This window comes from Echeneis naucrates, chromosome 9 (genome assembly GCF_900963305.1).
Source record: "Echeneis naucrates chromosome 9, fEcheNa1.1, whole genome shotgun sequence".
Taxonomy (NCBI): Eukaryota; Metazoa; Chordata; class Actinopteri; order Carangiformes; family Echeneidae; genus Echeneis; species Echeneis naucrates.
Window position 1 is genome coordinate 14,412,568 of NC_042519.1, and position 16,671 is coordinate 14,429,238.

The 16,671-nt window shown below is 42.6% G+C and overlaps 2 protein-coding genes across 2 annotated transcripts; one reads left to right on the forward strand and one right to left on the reverse strand.

Moving 5' to 3' along the window:
- The first annotated feature begins 97 nt into the window (after window positions 1–97).
- ndufaf2 (NADH:ubiquinone oxidoreductase complex assembly factor 2) lies at window positions 98–13,875 on the forward strand. The gene is made up of 4 exons (XM_029510829.1): window positions 98–299; window positions 9,706–9,795; window positions 10,798–10,838; window positions 12,490–13,875. The coding sequence occupies exons 1-4, from the start codon at window positions 185–187 to the stop codon at window positions 12,730–12,732; spliced, it is 489 nt and encodes a 162-aa protein (XP_029366689.1). The 5' UTR covers window positions 98–184; the 3' UTR covers window positions 12,733–13,875.
- Window positions 13,876–14,504: 629 nt separating this feature from the next.
- Window positions 14,505–16,405, reverse strand: smim15 (small integral membrane protein 15). Its single transcript, XM_029510830.1, has 2 exons — window positions 16,335–16,405; window positions 14,505–14,884 (listed from the first exon to the last, which is right to left on the reverse strand). The coding sequence occupies exon 2, from the start codon at window positions 14,851–14,853 to the stop codon at window positions 14,629–14,631; it is 225 nt and encodes a 74-aa protein (XP_029366690.1). The 5' UTR covers window positions 14,854–14,884; window positions 16,335–16,405; the 3' UTR covers window positions 14,505–14,628.
- Between the last annotated feature and the right edge of the window lie 266 nt (window positions 16,406–16,671).

Consider the following 16,671-nt stretch of genomic DNA (forward strand, 5'->3'; position numbering starts at 1 on the left):
GCTAAGGCTGGTTCTACTACAGATGCGTTCATTGGCCGGAAAAATCCAACCATCCAATCAGAAGGCCGTTTATTAGTTCTCCTTCTCAATACGCGGACACTTGCATAAACACTTCGGGGAGAAGGCGCACAGCTGAGTGGGGACACCAAATACTCCCCCAAATCCTCTGGGCTTTTTCCTAAATATGAGCAGGATCGCTGGAGTTCTTCGGCGGACGTTTGGAGTAGTACGTGAGCACGTCGGGACAGATCATTTGGGGAACAAATATTACTCTATCCCAGAACAGAAGACGTGGACAGGTAGGAAAAGCCATAATCTCATCAAATTAGCTAGACCTGATTACAAAATTATATCTTTTCTTCTGAAACATACTAGTGCAGATATCTTGACAAAGTGGTTATTACATTTATTATGCCACATATGTCTAAATTTAGTCTCCTTACTTCTTTTAAAGTTAACCGATTCTACACTCTGATGTTTTATACAGCTTCTATAGTGTCTTTTGGTTGAAAAAAAAAAAAAAAAGTACTACACAGGTATGTACTTTGTGTATCATGCTGCAACATCATGCCACTGCTCTTCTCTTAGTGTTAGTGGATATGACTTTATCTTTACCCTCCTAAATTTTGTAGTATTGTCGCGATGTCACTAGATGGAACCATTGTCAAAATAATAGGAATATTATTTCTGAGTTTTTAATGAGAATCCTAAGTCAATATCTGACACAACTCATTTCAATTATGATTTTAGCAGGTTTTGGTAGACATAAGGTGGTGCAGCTCCACTCTCCTCAGTCTTCGATGAGAAAAGGATCCTCCACTGTTGCATATATAATGCTACTCCTGGTCTGGGATGAGGATTTAGAAGGTCATATATCCCTACTGAGACATGGCAATGCTACAGTATGTCATGCTCAAGCCAGGCAATAGATCTGTGTCATCACGGCTAATCCATGGTGGGATGCCAATGGTGTCCTTCACATCATCTCTAACTACTTGAAGGCCAAGGACATGCTTGTTTGAATTCCAGACCCGATTTCCCAGCCTGCTGTGAGTCCTTCTCAAGTTGCCCTGTTTTTCTTGCATTTCTGGTTTAGGAAATGTGTCCAGGACAGGAAGATGGTGGCATCCTAGAACAGGTGCAGAAATATTGACATGAGTCTGCAATTATATTGTTGATGGGCCATAACCGTAGTGTAACATGAGCTATGGTGAAGAAATAGTGATGCATTGTGGGTAAGGTCAAAAAACCACGCTCCCCTCACTCTACCATTATCCAGACTAAAGACTGGACTATAGGGGTTACAGATCAGAAGGCACCACCTCTGCCTGCTCCAGACTTGACACTAAAAAGCCATGGACTTAAGGAACATTGTTAACAATAGGTTATGCTTCACGCTCTTGAATTATTGTACCTGAGCACAATTCACGCTTTTTTCTGGGGATTGTATAATCTAGGAAATTGTCTATGCAGCAGTAATCTGGTAATAATCTTATCCCACCAGCACATTCTTGTGTTTATCTCCCTCTCTTGGTGCTACATTATACGAGCCTGATAAAGTTTATCTCTGACTTGTATGGGCTGAAGAGATAGTCAGTGCGTATATTTAGTCTTACTTTTCTCAGAGGATGAGATTGAGCTGTTTTGTTTTGTTGTTTTTTTTTTTGGCCATAGAAAGCCATAGAAGATGCCATAGAGAGCCATAGAAAGAAGTCTGGCTGCCAGGTTGCCAGCCAGGCTTCTTTCTGACTGAACTTGACTTTGTGCTTCACCTTTTCTCAGCAGTTTGCAGGGAAGCTCGTGCCCACCTCGTATTTATAATTCATTACAAGGCTGCTCCTCCACCTCTGGCTGTCAGACTATTCAAATGAGACATCAGAGAAGCCCATTTTCCGGCCCGCTACAGGCTACCATCTTCGCTGTCCAATCAGAATGACTGATGCTGTGAGGAGGCTAGTTGGCCTGTTAGAAAACCAGTTCCAAGGAAAAACACCATGCCGGCACAAAGACTTACATAGAGCCATATATCAATTCTTAATAAACTAATACAAATATATAGTGCACACGTTTGTCTGACTTTTTTATGCCACTTACCTCGTCCACAGCCTTGTTGAAATGAAGCAGATGCATTATTCAGTCCATATGTCTTGCTAAAGCAAGCTCTTTTTGATCTTAAACTGATAGGCCAAGCGTGGGCTCAGGGCCTCAAGGCATGGACCGCAGGGCTTTCCACTGCAGCGTGAGTAGTGGTTGAAGTAGTGAGGAGTCTCTCTCTCTCTCTTGCTCTCTCTCCCCCTCTTCCTCCCCATTTTTTTCAACTCTGTCTACTTCCTCTATTCATTTGACCATCCCTAGTGCTCTGTCCCTCTCTACATTTATCCATGCTTTGCTGCTCCCATGTTTTACCTCTCTCAATCTGTTAACTTGAGGAAACTGGGGCATAAACAATTCTGCACATGGCAAGTAACGTATAGCAAAGGTTAATGCTGCTAAGACAGAAAAGTAAAGGGAACCAACCTCGTACCCTCCTTTTAGGCCAATCCAGTGAAGCTTTCTATTCCAAATGTTGGAGTAGCTTAGTGGTGTTGCGGATTAGAATCAGCACAGAGCTTAGTGTACCCTGTTTTTCATACGCTGCTGCATATCCAAATGAAAAGGCCCAGGTCTGAGGAACAAACCTTGAGAGACGATCTCAGCCCCTGTCTTTGGAAGAGGTCCTACTATAGAGGTATGCTTTGTGTTCCTGCCCCATAGAGAGAACTATGCTATAGGCCATGAAGCCCCAGTGATTGTTGTCAGTGGCAAGAGAGAGAAAGCCACTGGCAATCTGGTCACTGGTCTTTATAAGGTCTTTGCCTTGGTGTCGACTCCATAGAGCTGAATAGAGAATCTATATTCTTCTCTCTTTCTGTGTGCGACTGTCCCCCAGGCCCAGCTCTGCCTCACACTGCATGGGGCGCCATGTCATGCTGCCCAGATGAAAGCAAAGCATTCTGCGGACGGGCTCATTCGTCTTCAGCAGTGGGCCTGCAGCTTTGACGCCTGCCTTCCCTCCCTTTATTTAGGAAGAGAGGCGCGCTGACATTATCGGCCGCTGCAGGCACATTTGAAAATAATTGCCTGTATGATTGCTATTTTTCTTACCTCTTTGAGGAGGTGTAGCCTTTGTCTTGGAATCAATGGCTGCTCAATACTGGACAGGGGAAAGGCAGTTTCCTTTCATGTCTCAGTGAAAAGGATGTATTTTTAGCACTATTCATATTAACAGTGTGTGCCATGCAGTTTTAATCTATTGGTCCTCTCCACTATGTGGAGAATGGAAAGGATTCAGAGGTTCTTCAGAAGTGCGCCACGCTGTTGCAGAGAAGAGACGCATTGACTTGTCGTCCTATCACTATCCCTCTCTCTTTGTCTATTATTTATTTGATTCCCCAGCTCTGTTCTATGAAGTGAAAAACTGAAAAGGCCTCAGTTCTGCTATTTCAGGATGGGTGACTCTAGAGACAGAGGGAGGAGTGTGTGTGCTGTTGTGTTAGTGTGTGCATCTGTGATTGTATACGTGTTTGTGTGGACCAACAACTACAGACTGTGTGTGTGTGTGTGTGTCTGTGTGTGCATTTATGTATGTATGTGTGTGGGTGCGTGTGCATGTATGTGCATATTTGTATCTGCTTTGTATTTAAAAGAAAAAATTCTGTGATTGTGTGTTTTCTCTCCACTTCATGCCCTAACACACTTAACACAACAACAGATGGCTGTGTGTCATCAGAGCGTTGATTCAAGCCGCATATTTCCATGGAAAGAGTCACAGCGGAGAGAGACGAGGGTCCAAATGGCTGTTGATTCTGCCACAAGTCATCCCCAGGGTGTGATGAAGGAAGGTCTATCCTACAGTAGGACACCAAGTCAATGTTTACCTTGGAATGGCTATATCCCGAGCCAATACACTATATCATGTTAATTGATCAGCAGCTTTGCAATGCATGGAGTTAAAATGAAGGTTGTTTAATCATTATAGTAAAACCAAGTGGCGTCGTCTCATCTTGCTGTGTACTGGTTGCCAAGTGTGTATTTGTATGTGTATGTGGTGGAACATCATGGAGCGGCTTAACTACTTCATTAAAAAGGCATTTGAAAAGATAGATGCTGAAAATGAGAAAACAGGAACATTTATTTCCTATGGTAGAACATTTCCAATGGGCCTATATCCAATATCAGAGCTTTAAGCATTTAGCAGTCCTATTAAACGTTGCCTATCTAGAGTAGACCTTTATCTTTATAAATTTCAGACTCCATCTGTCTCACAACCTACAAATTTTATATGAATATCATCATCTCTACCTCCTTCAACCTGACTTTCTGTTTGGCGAGCAGAGGTAGACAGTCGATTTTGCCAACAGAAGGAAGAAAACAAATTAATCAAATTTCTGCATTTGGCTTAGACCTGATTCACTCTTCAATGCATTCATGTCTCTGTTTGGTCAGATGGCCAGTGAGATGTTTTGACACCTCAGGGCTCCTTGTCTGTCAGAAACTCAGCCAGGAAGAGTGACAGACAGACTGACACGCAAGCAGATATCTCCTGGAGCCCGCCGCTGCTTATTCAATTCAGAATATTTTAATAAAGCAGACAGGCAGAAAGAAATAAGGCTAGAAGTAAGGGAGGAAAGATAAGGCTGAGGGAGACTCACAGAGGGTGGAGAAGAAGGTGGGGTATAGAAAGTGAGTGACAAAGAACAAGGGGGATGCTGACATATGGGGTGAAATTATAGAGTGGGGAAGAATGGAGACAGAGAAAGTGAAAGGAGGGTTTCTGACAGAAAGAGGGTGAAATGAGTGGGTGGAACAGGCACACAGATAGAAGGGGAGCGAGAGGAGGTGGAGGTAGGTTAATGGAGAGAAAGAGTAGGAGACTGAAGGTGCAATGGAAGGAAAAGGAAGGGGGTTGGATGAGAGTGATGGAGGTGAATAGAAAGGGGTGGACAGCTTGGTGTATGGACATCACATGCATGGGCCTCAGAGGAGTCCGGGAGAAAGGAGGAGGGGTGTTCCTGCTGCACCACAGTCTCACAAAGGATGCTGACTTCCCAGCTCGCCACTGTCCTCTGCTTTAACCCATCAGGCATCAGGCAGGGACAAGGCTTCAAGAGGATGGATGGTCTTAAGCAGAGGGGTCTGAAGCATTCCTTCCACTCTCAAGTATGTCTGCATTTAGTTAAAAGTAAGACATAAGGGAAATCATAGTATTCTTTTTCAAGCCTCAACAGGATCGACAGCAACAGGGACAAACAGAATGAGGGCTGAATTAAAAAAAAAAAAAAAAACTAACAGCAGCAGCAGCAGGCCTACTTTATGCCGAAGCTCCTCCTCTCGCAAGAACTGATGCAAAACAACGGCTGGCCTTTTCCCTCTAAACCTCATCACTAGGCTCAGGGCTAATGGGTAGCCATGGTTACGGGCCTCACACATCCCCTCCATTTTTTTTTCCAGGGGAAGAAATTGTAAGGAGGGAGAGAGAGAGAGGTAGAGGGAGAGGGTAATGATGTCAGTATTGGTACCTGGTCGCCCCTTGTCTAACTGATGCATATCGGATCACTCGATCTTCACAAGGCTGTCCACTATGCTGCAAGTACTGGTCCCTCATCCGTCTCCGGCTGAGCTGTGTGCTGGAGAGGACTAAACCGGGCTGATGGGAGCGCTGCTTCAGGAAGGCTTTTTGGTCCACCACATCTTCTGGGCCTCACACAGTCACGAAGGCTAAGAAAGCTTTCTGCCTCTATTGAGAGGGAGAGTTGGAGATGAATGCAGCGCCGTCATAATTGTGCTTATGTCTCTGTTGAAACACAAGAGAACGTGATGTTTCTCAGGATAGAGGATGGTGCTGATGGTGATGAGAGTGAGGCTGGTCCACCAGTCGGAGCTCATTCTATTTTGCCTCGTCAAACTTTTTTTAATGCTTTCTTTACCCGGGTGTTGCCAATCAAAGCGTGTTCCCCTGACATCTGTGTGAGAAAAGCACAGAGTGAGAGAGATGTGCTGCACAAGATGCCTGGAATGACATTGTGGAGGTGAAAAACCTCTCAGGTCGTCCCCAGTAGCACTCACCTGGGAGCTGATGTGTGAAGTTGGATACTGTGTGTGTGTGTGTGTGTGTGTTGAACCAGGTGATGGAGTTTAGCAGGTGTGCTCAAGGTTCAAAGAGCAGCCCTCAGAGCACATTACGTCTTATTCTAACGCAGGGAAGGGAAAGGCGTACCTGCAGTTTGATTGGCTCCTGATCTAGCTTGCCACGGCAACCCCTCACCCATTGCTGCCTTCCTGCCTTCCAGTCTCCTCCCTCCCTTCCTTCCTTCCTCTCCACCCCCCTCCTCCCACCCCCGGGGTTCCACAGCCGGGCTCACAGATGAGTCGCGCTCAGACAGGTGAGATGGCTTATGAATATTTATGTGGTGGGATTTTATTTCTCCTGCTGCTGGCCCCTCCCCCTCCAACGCAGCACTGCATTTGTCCTTCACGGTAAGAGGCAGCGTCCTCGCTCCTGTCCCTCAGGTTAATCTGCCTGCTCTCTAGCCAGTTGCATGCATGTGTGTGTGTGTGTGTGGAGGGGGTGTGGGTGTGTCTGTGTTTGGCTGGTAAGTAAGTTTCCCCAAGTGAGTGATGAGAAGGCAGACCTGTCACAAGGGGGGCCCACTGAGATCGAGAGCTCCTAACACTCTTCTAACCCCCCTCTCACTCTCTCGCTCTCATTTCCCTCTCTCTCGAATTCAAGCTAGGGAAATGGAGGGCACAGGTCTGAACTGTGAAGTAGAAATAAAGCCTACACCCAGTTAGATGACTGTCTGCCTGTGCATGGTGTAGACTGTTTGAAGCTAAATGATCTCCATTTATTTTTAATAAGAAAAAATACAACTTAAAGTATCTTTAAACATTGAGATCGACAAAAAAAAAACAAAAAAACATTGTAAACCCTCTTGACAAAAACTTGTGATATCTGACAGCTTGAATTCCTAATACGTAGATAAGATATTATGTTTTGTGACTGGAACTGCAGTAGCATTTAGGAGTTAGAGCTGCTTGCTTGTAAATGTATTGAACGTAAAGGTTCTTTACTTTTCTATATTATAGATAGATAGATGGATATTACACTGTACATCTATCTGTCTATTTAAGAGAAGTAAGAGATTATTTTGGGGAATTTTTGATCAGTGGTCAGACAAATTTAGACACCTGCCAACGGGATGAATTTTTCCAGCATTTGCATCTGTACACCCTTGAATGGTTTATTTTGTGTTTTGTTCTCTGGTCGGTTTTCATTTTGAAAAAATAAAAGGGCCAGGTTTAAAAAAGATCTATAGATAAACTGGTGATGACAGTAATTGTTATTTGCAGATAGCCCTTTGAGGTGATAAATCAGTACACAAATAACGTGCTAGGCCATCCAATTCTGTTATGCTGCGTTGCATGAAGCTAGACATGTATATAAAACCTGTTCATTAGCAAACCCCACATCCACAAATAAGGTTGTTCATGCTGTTCTACAGTTATTCTTGAACACTTTTTTTCCTTTTATCTGAATCTTCCTATAGAACTAGTGTGTTTATCTTTTGTTGTTGTGAAAATACTATAGCCTTGGCATGTGTGTTTTTTCTCCAGTTGTCCCAGATCAGAGATTACCAAGAGAACGAGGTTCACCCCAATCAGACTGACAAGCCTCCTCCCAATGTGTATGTGGTGGGAGGATCAGCCATGTTTCATAAATATATGTACATACTGTATTTGTTATTCAAATCCAAGGATAAAAGCCACGGTGGAAGGGGTTTAGTCATGCTGTAAAAGCAACAAGACAAGAGAAGAGCAATGTTGGGGTGTGACTGAGAGCAGAGGCAGCCCAGGGAAGAGAGAGAGAGTCGGGGGGGAAAAGTGGGTGCCTCTGTTTATGCAGATGGAGCTAAGCACATTGCTTGTGGGGACTGTATCATAATTGTATCCTTTTTGGTCTGCTGCCACCCACGCCCAACGTAAATATGGATAAGATCTGTTTATAATTAGCCAACGTGCTAAATGTATTTGTCAGTATTGCCTAGAGAACATAACCTTTTGTTTGCTCGTGTTTGCTTTTGTTCAGCTGTTGTCTGTGTCGTCCAGGAAGCCATTTATAAGAGGACATTTCAAGGTGTACATGTGAACAAAATGTGAAGATCATAGAAATGTGCCTGACGCATTGCCAGCTTTTAGATGATGTGATGCTGTTTTTTTTTTTTTTTTTTTTTGTCAGACCTGGATATCATGAAGCTAAAGCTGCAGAGCTGGAGCCTTTGAGGCCCTATAGCGACAATCTAGTGGGAACCAAAGCAGAACCAAAGCAATACTAGCCTAATTAGCTGACCTGATTACTATATAGGCTGGATAAAGTATGGAAGAGTCATCCTCATAAGACATAATTACAAAATGTTTTTGTCGTCAGTGGAGATGCATGGAAACCAAACAAAGTTAGGAAAGCGTAGACAATGCAACAACACAGCCTTTCCATACTCACTCTTCTTTTGAGTGCCATCATTCATCTACTGCTGCGCCATAGCTATCTGTTATGGCTGAAGTAAACATTAAGGCCATCAGTCTGAGGTGTGCATGGATGTGCTTGCCTCCATTTGTCCATGTCCAGTCAGCTGCAGAGAAACGGTGATGGAATCCTGACAGATTGTTTGTGTTTTGGAGCGTGTTGTTTTTCCTTGCCCGTCCATTTTTCTCCTCCTAGCCATGTTTGCCGTGCACCATCACTCTCTCTCTCTCTCTCTCCCTTTCGCGTGCTCTTTCTTTCTCACACTCTCCCTCTGCCTCCTCCTTCCTTGCTTCCTTGCCTCATCATTTCTTGAAGGCAGAGAGGCGATGGATGGACATCCAGCTACCTGCAAGGAGAAACTATGAAAACACAGCACTTGTGATCAGTGAACACTGTATGATGAAGCTCTGTAGTGCCACACAAAGACACAACACGACTGGCTCTTCTTGGAAATTCTCTTGCTCTCCCTTATTCTGTCTATATGCCCATCCCACATGCAACACACACACACACACGCACTGACACACAACTTCTATCTCCGTCTTCATGTCATTGTGTGCCATGCCAGACTTGCCTAATCAGCAGATTCTACCAAAAATAATTGGCGGTGGCCTTGCTGCTAGCGAGCGTTGTGCTGTATACAGATAGGGAAAGGAGCACTTAATATTCCATGCAGCTCGTACCTCTCCTGTTGTCTGTGATATCTGACCTCTTTTGTCTCCTGCTCGGCTTGATGTTGATTTTGGAGGGCATTGTTAGCCGGAGTGCTGTGATTGGAAGAGGTTGTCGGTGAGGGGGGCTGTGGTTGGTTGGGTTAAAGGGTGGATCATTTGCATAAAGGCTTAGCCCAGATTTGGAGCCACTCAGCGAGATCTGAGAAGAAGGGCCCGAGGGCCACAAGGTAATCATCCATGGCCTGTCACAGTGCTGTCATCCCTCCGTGTATTTGTGCGTCTGTACGTCTGTCTGCATCCGTGTGTGTGAGCGAGCAGGAGACACAGAGCATTGTGTCTGCGCCTCTTTGTGTTTGTTTGTATTCCTTTGCATTTTTGCATGCATCAGTCTTGAGCATCTCTGTCTCACTCTTGCTCCCTCTCACTGTCTTTCTCTCTCCCTTTTCCTTTTTTTTCCACTCCGTTTCCCAGGAAGACTAGTCCGTGCCAAGCGCATGGTAGTGGCGGCCAATCCTACAGAATATGAATATACCGAAGGCAGCATACCGATAGAGTGGGACGGTAAGCCTGGACTGCAGCATCACTGTTCCATACTTTAGCTATCACCAACATGGATAAATTACAATGTTCACAATAGAGCTACCCAGCAGAGAACATAAAATGCTGCACAAATAAAATGGAATAACAAATTCATGACAGCATCTATTGGGGCCTAGGCTAATCCATTGATTTTTTTTTTTTTTTTTTTTTTTTTTTTTATTTATTTATTTTTTCAATACAGCATTATGGGAGTTGGGAAAAACGTATTCATGACTTTATCAAAGACTCCTTCTGCTGGTGTTATACAATTGTACCATAAAATAGTGTTTCAAATTTCTTACAACTGGATACAAACTGTTCCCTCTGTCTCAGACTGGCTTTATCCACCTTAAACCCCTCATCCTGCTTTGCCCCATCCCTCATGCATTTTCATCAGGATGCAAATAAGAAAGGGATAAAAGAGGCCCAGAATCCCCGTGCTAGCTGGAGGAAGAGTTAGAAAATCTCTCTTTCTCTCCCGCTCTCTTTAACCTGCTCTGCTGTGCAGCCAGCTCAGCCAAAATAGAGCTCCTTAAAATGAAGAAGCGATAACAGACAGACACAGTTCTACTCAGGAAGAGAAAGCAGGACAGAGGTATTGATGGAAAATATGACAGAACGTGTACTTTTAAATCGGAGATCTGAGTGGATCCACACTTCCTCTTCTGAGACCCAGTGGCCCTGCTCTGCCTAGACTGAAGCAGTATCAGTGTTTCAGTTCATCGTGTGTATAGCTTGGATGTTTTAATATTTTGCATGCTTTCCCCATAGTTTGCTATGTGAAATGAAACAGAACACCCCTTCAACTGGCCTGGGTACTCAGCAGTTGCACTGAGCTAGTGTTAGTGCCCTGAAAGTCAGTGACGCTTTAGCTGCAGCCTTTACATATGACTGCAGGTTTTGTTTGTGCAGCGTATGTTTGTGTGGGTGTTCTCACTCTCCTTTTTTTTTTTTTATATATATTCCTCTCTCCTCCTCCTCCAGCTTGGATCCGAGGCAGACGGAAGGAGCCCCCCTCCATCGAGGTACGTCTCCCCCCAGCTTCCCTGCGATGCTGATGGTTGGACTCTGGGGGAATGGTTACAAGGGAGGGAAAGAAGCAAAGATGGAAACGAGAGGCTTTGATTTGTTTTATCTTACAGTTTCGAGCTGAATCCAAGAACTTTAGGGGACAGGTGTTAAAATAAACAGCAGCTGAAGTGCATTGATGGCGAGACTGAGCGCAAAGACAGCCTCTGAACAAGGGGCTCACTGACACCATGTCCTAGTTTACTTTCTTTTTTTTTTTCCAGCAGAAGCCTGCATCTCGGCTTTTTGTGTTTTATTTCTGGCAGTCTCAGAGATGGGAATGGTGAAGGAGTGCAGTTTTTCCCCTCGTGTGCCTCTCACTGGGTTTATTGCTCTTTAAATGTGAGAATGCTGGAAATAATTTGGCCAGCAAAATGTGGGTCTATAGGAAATCCCTTGGAAGGCCAATACCCAGGCACTCTTTCTATCTCTCTGTCCTCTGTCCCTGCCAGTGGCCAATGCTATCCCCTGTCTCTATTGCCAGAACATTCTCTTCCAATTTTCTGCCTTGCGTCTGCCCAATAGCTGCCATCGACAGCTGGACAGTGTTGATGTGGCCAAGGCTTCACTCCCAGCACATTACCCTACCCCTTGTCACGCTCCCTCTCTTCCTGGTCCAAGCCGACATAAATTGATTGGATTAAATCCTGTCATTAACAGGCTGGAAAAGCAGCTCAGTATGTTTGTCTCCATCCCCAAAGCGGGGCTTTTTGGCCACAGCTCTCCCCCTCTCTTTTCCAGTCCTTCAGTTCTGCCAACACACAACAGCATTATGCCCAGTCCTCCCTTCCTTTTTGGCTTCCTGTGCTAGGGAGAGGCTAACATCACTGGACACTAGCTGTGGCTCAAAAGGGTAACTATTCTGCTGGTGGAAGATTTTCAGGTTATAATTGTTTCCATGAGTTGAAATGGTTGTTTATATTACAGATGCCTCCTGTCATGTTAGTTTTCCAGTGCGTTCCAAGCACCACATTTTTAAGCAGGGTTTATTGAACAAGGGCAGGTTAACTGAACACACTTTGTTTTTGTTCTAGTAACTGCTCCACTTCATACTTTACCTTTTTGAAAGGTGAGCAGCTGATTGTTTGTGCTTTGCTTTCCGACTAAAATTAGACGGATGATTAAGGAGCGGAAATGATCACTAACTCAGTTTTGAGGAATCTAATATTTCCAAGAATTCAGTTCCCTGAGTCTTGAGTATTTTTTTTATTGCCTGCTAGTCTTGTTGTGATGTTTCATCCTTTTTAATCGTTGCAGTCAACATCATAAATTCTGTAGTAGTAGGAGTAGGAAACTCATCAACACGAGGTAGGAGTGTTGATTTTAAGGCATTTATATCAACTTAAATAAGTTGTTTTAATTGGTTAATTCATCCACATATATCCTGCCATACATATTAATTATATTAACACAAGTTGCTGGCAAAAAAGTGAAATGAATGTCAATAAATTGATATATTTCATAAATGATTCAAGGCCACATCATCAATTCTGGATTTCTCTCATTGTATGGCCATGAAAAGTATGTTACGTTCTCCTGTATGTGGTGTTTAAAAACTCATAAAAAATGTTAAATACATGCGTTTATATCCACCTGTGTATTTTACAGGAGCTGCTAAAAAATGTGTCATACAGAGAGCAGATCAAGCTGAAGGCCAAGGAGGTGGAGGAGAAAGATCTGGCCCTGCAGGCTAAGGAGTATGAGGAAGGTCTGGTAGCAACTCCCGCAAAGACTGTGGCCAAAGGTCATGCAGCTGCCACAAGCTTTGGCAAGCAGGAGATCACAGAGGAGCCAACCAGCACCGGAAACACATTCCAGCCTGGCTCCTGGATGCCCACTTCCAAGAAGTAGACATCTGCATACACGAAGACTGCTGTGTAATGTACTGTAATGCAATCCAACAAAAAAGCCCTCTAATAAATACCACCTTTTTGAAACTGATAAAAGTTTAGACTTTGAGTTTTAATATCAGAAACAACTTTCAGTATAATCCAATCCAAGTCAGTAACACCACAAACTATGACCTCAGAAATCTTAAATTTAATCAACTCCTCTCTGACTTAGTCTCAAATAGCTCATCATTATATGATTTATAGAGGAAGTATTCATAGCAAGGCTTTTTTTCTGCATTTACTCTGTTGACTACCTTTGGAAAGTACTTTTGATTAATTGTAAATATATCTGGTGCATCACTGTGTTAAATGTAAAAAGAACGACAGATTTCAAGAATTCAACTACATCCAAAGACGTTTGCCCTCATTTGATTTAATCATCCCAGAGAAAAGAGGTTTTTTGACGGTGCATGCAGAAAAGCGCATGCTGTGGGAATAAGTAGATCTGATAACTTGAAATTGAGCCCTGTGGTGCAATTAGGCTGTAGTTACATTAAATTCTGTGTTGATGTTTCTGTTTATCAAGAGGGCGGTCCCTACTGGCTATAAATCACAAGTCAAAATCATGAACAGTGTTACTGATTCACCACAGTCCAAAGTTCTTTCCCTTGAGGTCAGAGTTTGCGTTGGCCACGGAGAAGCTGAAGAAAGGAGCTTAAAAGCAACATGATCTGAGAAAGTGCAGCTGAAAACATGGTCTTCCTACTCATGTGTATTTTTCTAAATGCTCTCAGGAGATATCACTACCCTGCAACCAGCGATGAATAAAACGTCATGAAGAAAAAGGAAAACAAATGTAGAAATGTTCGCCTGTGTCAGTTTTAACTGTCTTCATAGGCTGACACACAGACTGTGTATTATACAGTGAATTACACTTCTTTTAAAATCTATCCCACTGGACTTTTGAATGTTTTATTATCTCATATACTGAGTCGCAGGGAATGTAATCAATTTTTAATACTAATTAACATGTCTTATCAAAATGAAGGCAAGTCAATCCAAGTTAAGAATATAAGTGTATAAAACATGCATTACAATAAAACCTGGCTAAAATGGTTCTTTCCCCTCAAGTCAGTTTTTTATGACTAACCTTTGGCAGCGTTACGGCCTTTGAAAGACATTACATATTTTTTCAATTTTGATGATTTGACCTCCCTCTAAGATCAAGTTCTTTTATCCTTCTGACTTATTTAGATGTCTTGCCTTTGTGCTAGTTCTTTTTTTATTAGACATTTAAGTCTTTTCTGTCAATCAGTGTATAAAAGGTTAATTGTATGCGCTACGGTTTAGTGTTTCAATATAGTAAAACATGAGGGGGTGCCTACTTTTTATGTGCACTGCATTAAAAGCTTTTGTGATGCTGTTAAATCCACGCAAAAGGGAATTAGATTTTCTTATCAACCATGAAAACTTTATTAATTAAAAAGTAATAATTTTGATATTTTGCAAGTGACTTGGAGAAAAAATTCCAGTATGCTCAAGACATTGTCAGAACAGTGATGCTAACAATGGAATGCAAAGTGCTGCAACAGCTGCACAATATCAACAGTTGATCTGCATAAAAACTTGACCAGATGACCACTGTGCTCTCTCTGAACAAAGTCCCTCTGGGATGAGCCTCCCCTGGGCCGTCCTTTCCCTCTCAGCACTGTTAGGCCTGAGGGGCCTGTCCAGGGCCCTCCCACCCTGGACATGGGGCAAGGCCCTGTGCTGATGGTAGCTGATAGCTGGGACGAGGAAGGGCACCCTATCTTTTTTTTTTTTGTTTGTTCTTTTTTTTTTTTTTTTGGAATAAGGAGGACTGAGCCTGGTGGTTGCTCCTCCTTCTTTAAGCCCTAATCCTGCCATCAAATGCTCAGTCTTTCTTGGTCCTCTTTGCTTTGGCTATGTTTTCCTGACGCTTTTGCTTTTTCTTCTGTTCCCGGTCACGTGCCTCAATCATCTTGGCCAGCTTCCAGGACAGCAGCGCACTGGCAATAAAAAGAGGTGTGAGAGCCAGTATGACAGTGGTGAGGAAGCCATAGGGATCTTTGGCAGCCCACTCCACCACGTACTCTGCCCATGCACGAACATCAATCATCCTGGTCAGCAACAATGAGGATAATTCAGACCTGAGAAAGGGGAAGAAATTAAGGAATTATTAGGCACAGCTGTATGGGGAAAAAAATAACACAACAATCTTAGTTCCTTCTACCAATGATGATTTTTAGTTGTCAGCAAGTAGCTGTTGAGGATAATATCTTTCAGTGTATGGCATATTTGCACTATTAGTAATAAACATTGATATGGAGAATTGAGATACTGTGGAAAAAAAAAAGACCAACCTGAGTAGCGATAAAATTAATAAATAAACAGTTTAAGTCATCTGTAAAAATGTTGTATTTAAAACATTTGCTGATTCATGCTCCTCCAAAATGATGCTTGGTTGTTATAACACCAGACCTTCCAAAATTCTGATGAATTACATGTTTATAAAATGAAGTAAATTCAGATGAATTACAAAAGTCATTACTTGCGGTCCAAAATGACTAGCATAATTTGCAAATTAAAAACCCATGATGATGCAAGAAAGCTTTTCCAGAAAGCTGTCCTGCAGATTTATGGCCCATATTAAAGGAATTGAATAAATGGGAATATATCAATACAATATAAATCATAAGTGTTTGAAAGCTACAGCTAGTAGAGCTTTACAATCATCAATTGACTAAAAAAATTCGTGAATGAACAGAAAAATTATTTGCAACTATTTTGATATATAATTGTTTCAGTCATTTCAGTGGAAACCAAGCTTAAGTGCTATTCGGGAGCAGTATTATTTGACGGCCTAATAAGAAGTTCAACACAAACAAAACTTAGTGGTGGCATCTCACTCTTCCATTTAATATTATATCCAGTGCTAGTCAGTTCTAGACAACTTAACTGGTGTTCATTTCCAGGGTTTGATGAGTGGCAAAAGTTTATAGTGTTAGAAGAAAAGTCTGCATTGACTGAGACTCCTGGGTTTGTAAATAAATAAAAAAACTTTAATAAGTCAATTAATAATAGTGCCTCAATAATGACATGTAGGCTTGCAATCAACTAAATAATACCTTCATATTACCATGGATCAGTATCACTGTATGGATTTTTGTGCTTTTACAGGCAGGTTTATGGAAATAATTTCTGTCCCTGAAAAACCTGCTATCGATCACAGGCTAAAGTAGCATCAGATGCACATTTGCAGTTAGCGTGTGCTGGGCGTGTTCACAAGCAAACAAATTGTTTGCTTTAGCTTTAGCCCCAGAAAAAAAAAAAAAAAAAGACAGCTAGGCTGGCACATCGCCCTTGTCTTCTCCTGGGGTGTGGACCTGAATTTCTGAGCTGTCGATGAGAGATTTGCATTGCAGCTGTCGACAGCTAGCTAACGAGCCGCTCATCCATAACGGCCTAACTTTCTATAGCAAGCGGGCTAACTCTCAGATAAACGGCCCAGCAGCGAGCCGTGTGAATGTGACAAAGCAAAAACATATTTTTTGATTGGTTGTTGGTGGTAAAATGCACGAAACGCAAATACAAACTTACCAAAATGTCGAGATTTGTGTTTATATGGACGACGATAAGTTCCAGCTCCTCCCTTCATCAGGAAGTGAAACTGGTCGGAGAGCAAATTATTGCTCGTTTCTGATTGGCTGTAAGACTCGCCTTCCTGTTTGGGAAATGTAGTCTTTTATCATCAAACCCTGGCCTGAGAAATCATCCAAACATTCCGCCAACTGTAGGACATGCTCCTCCTGGACTAAAACTACTGAAATGTGTATAAATGCAAATTCCGAGTTCAGTTTTTATGACTTTTCAAAAAATAATATTTTTACACAGATTGTAGTCAATTTAAATCATTACTGGATTATTACAAAAGAAA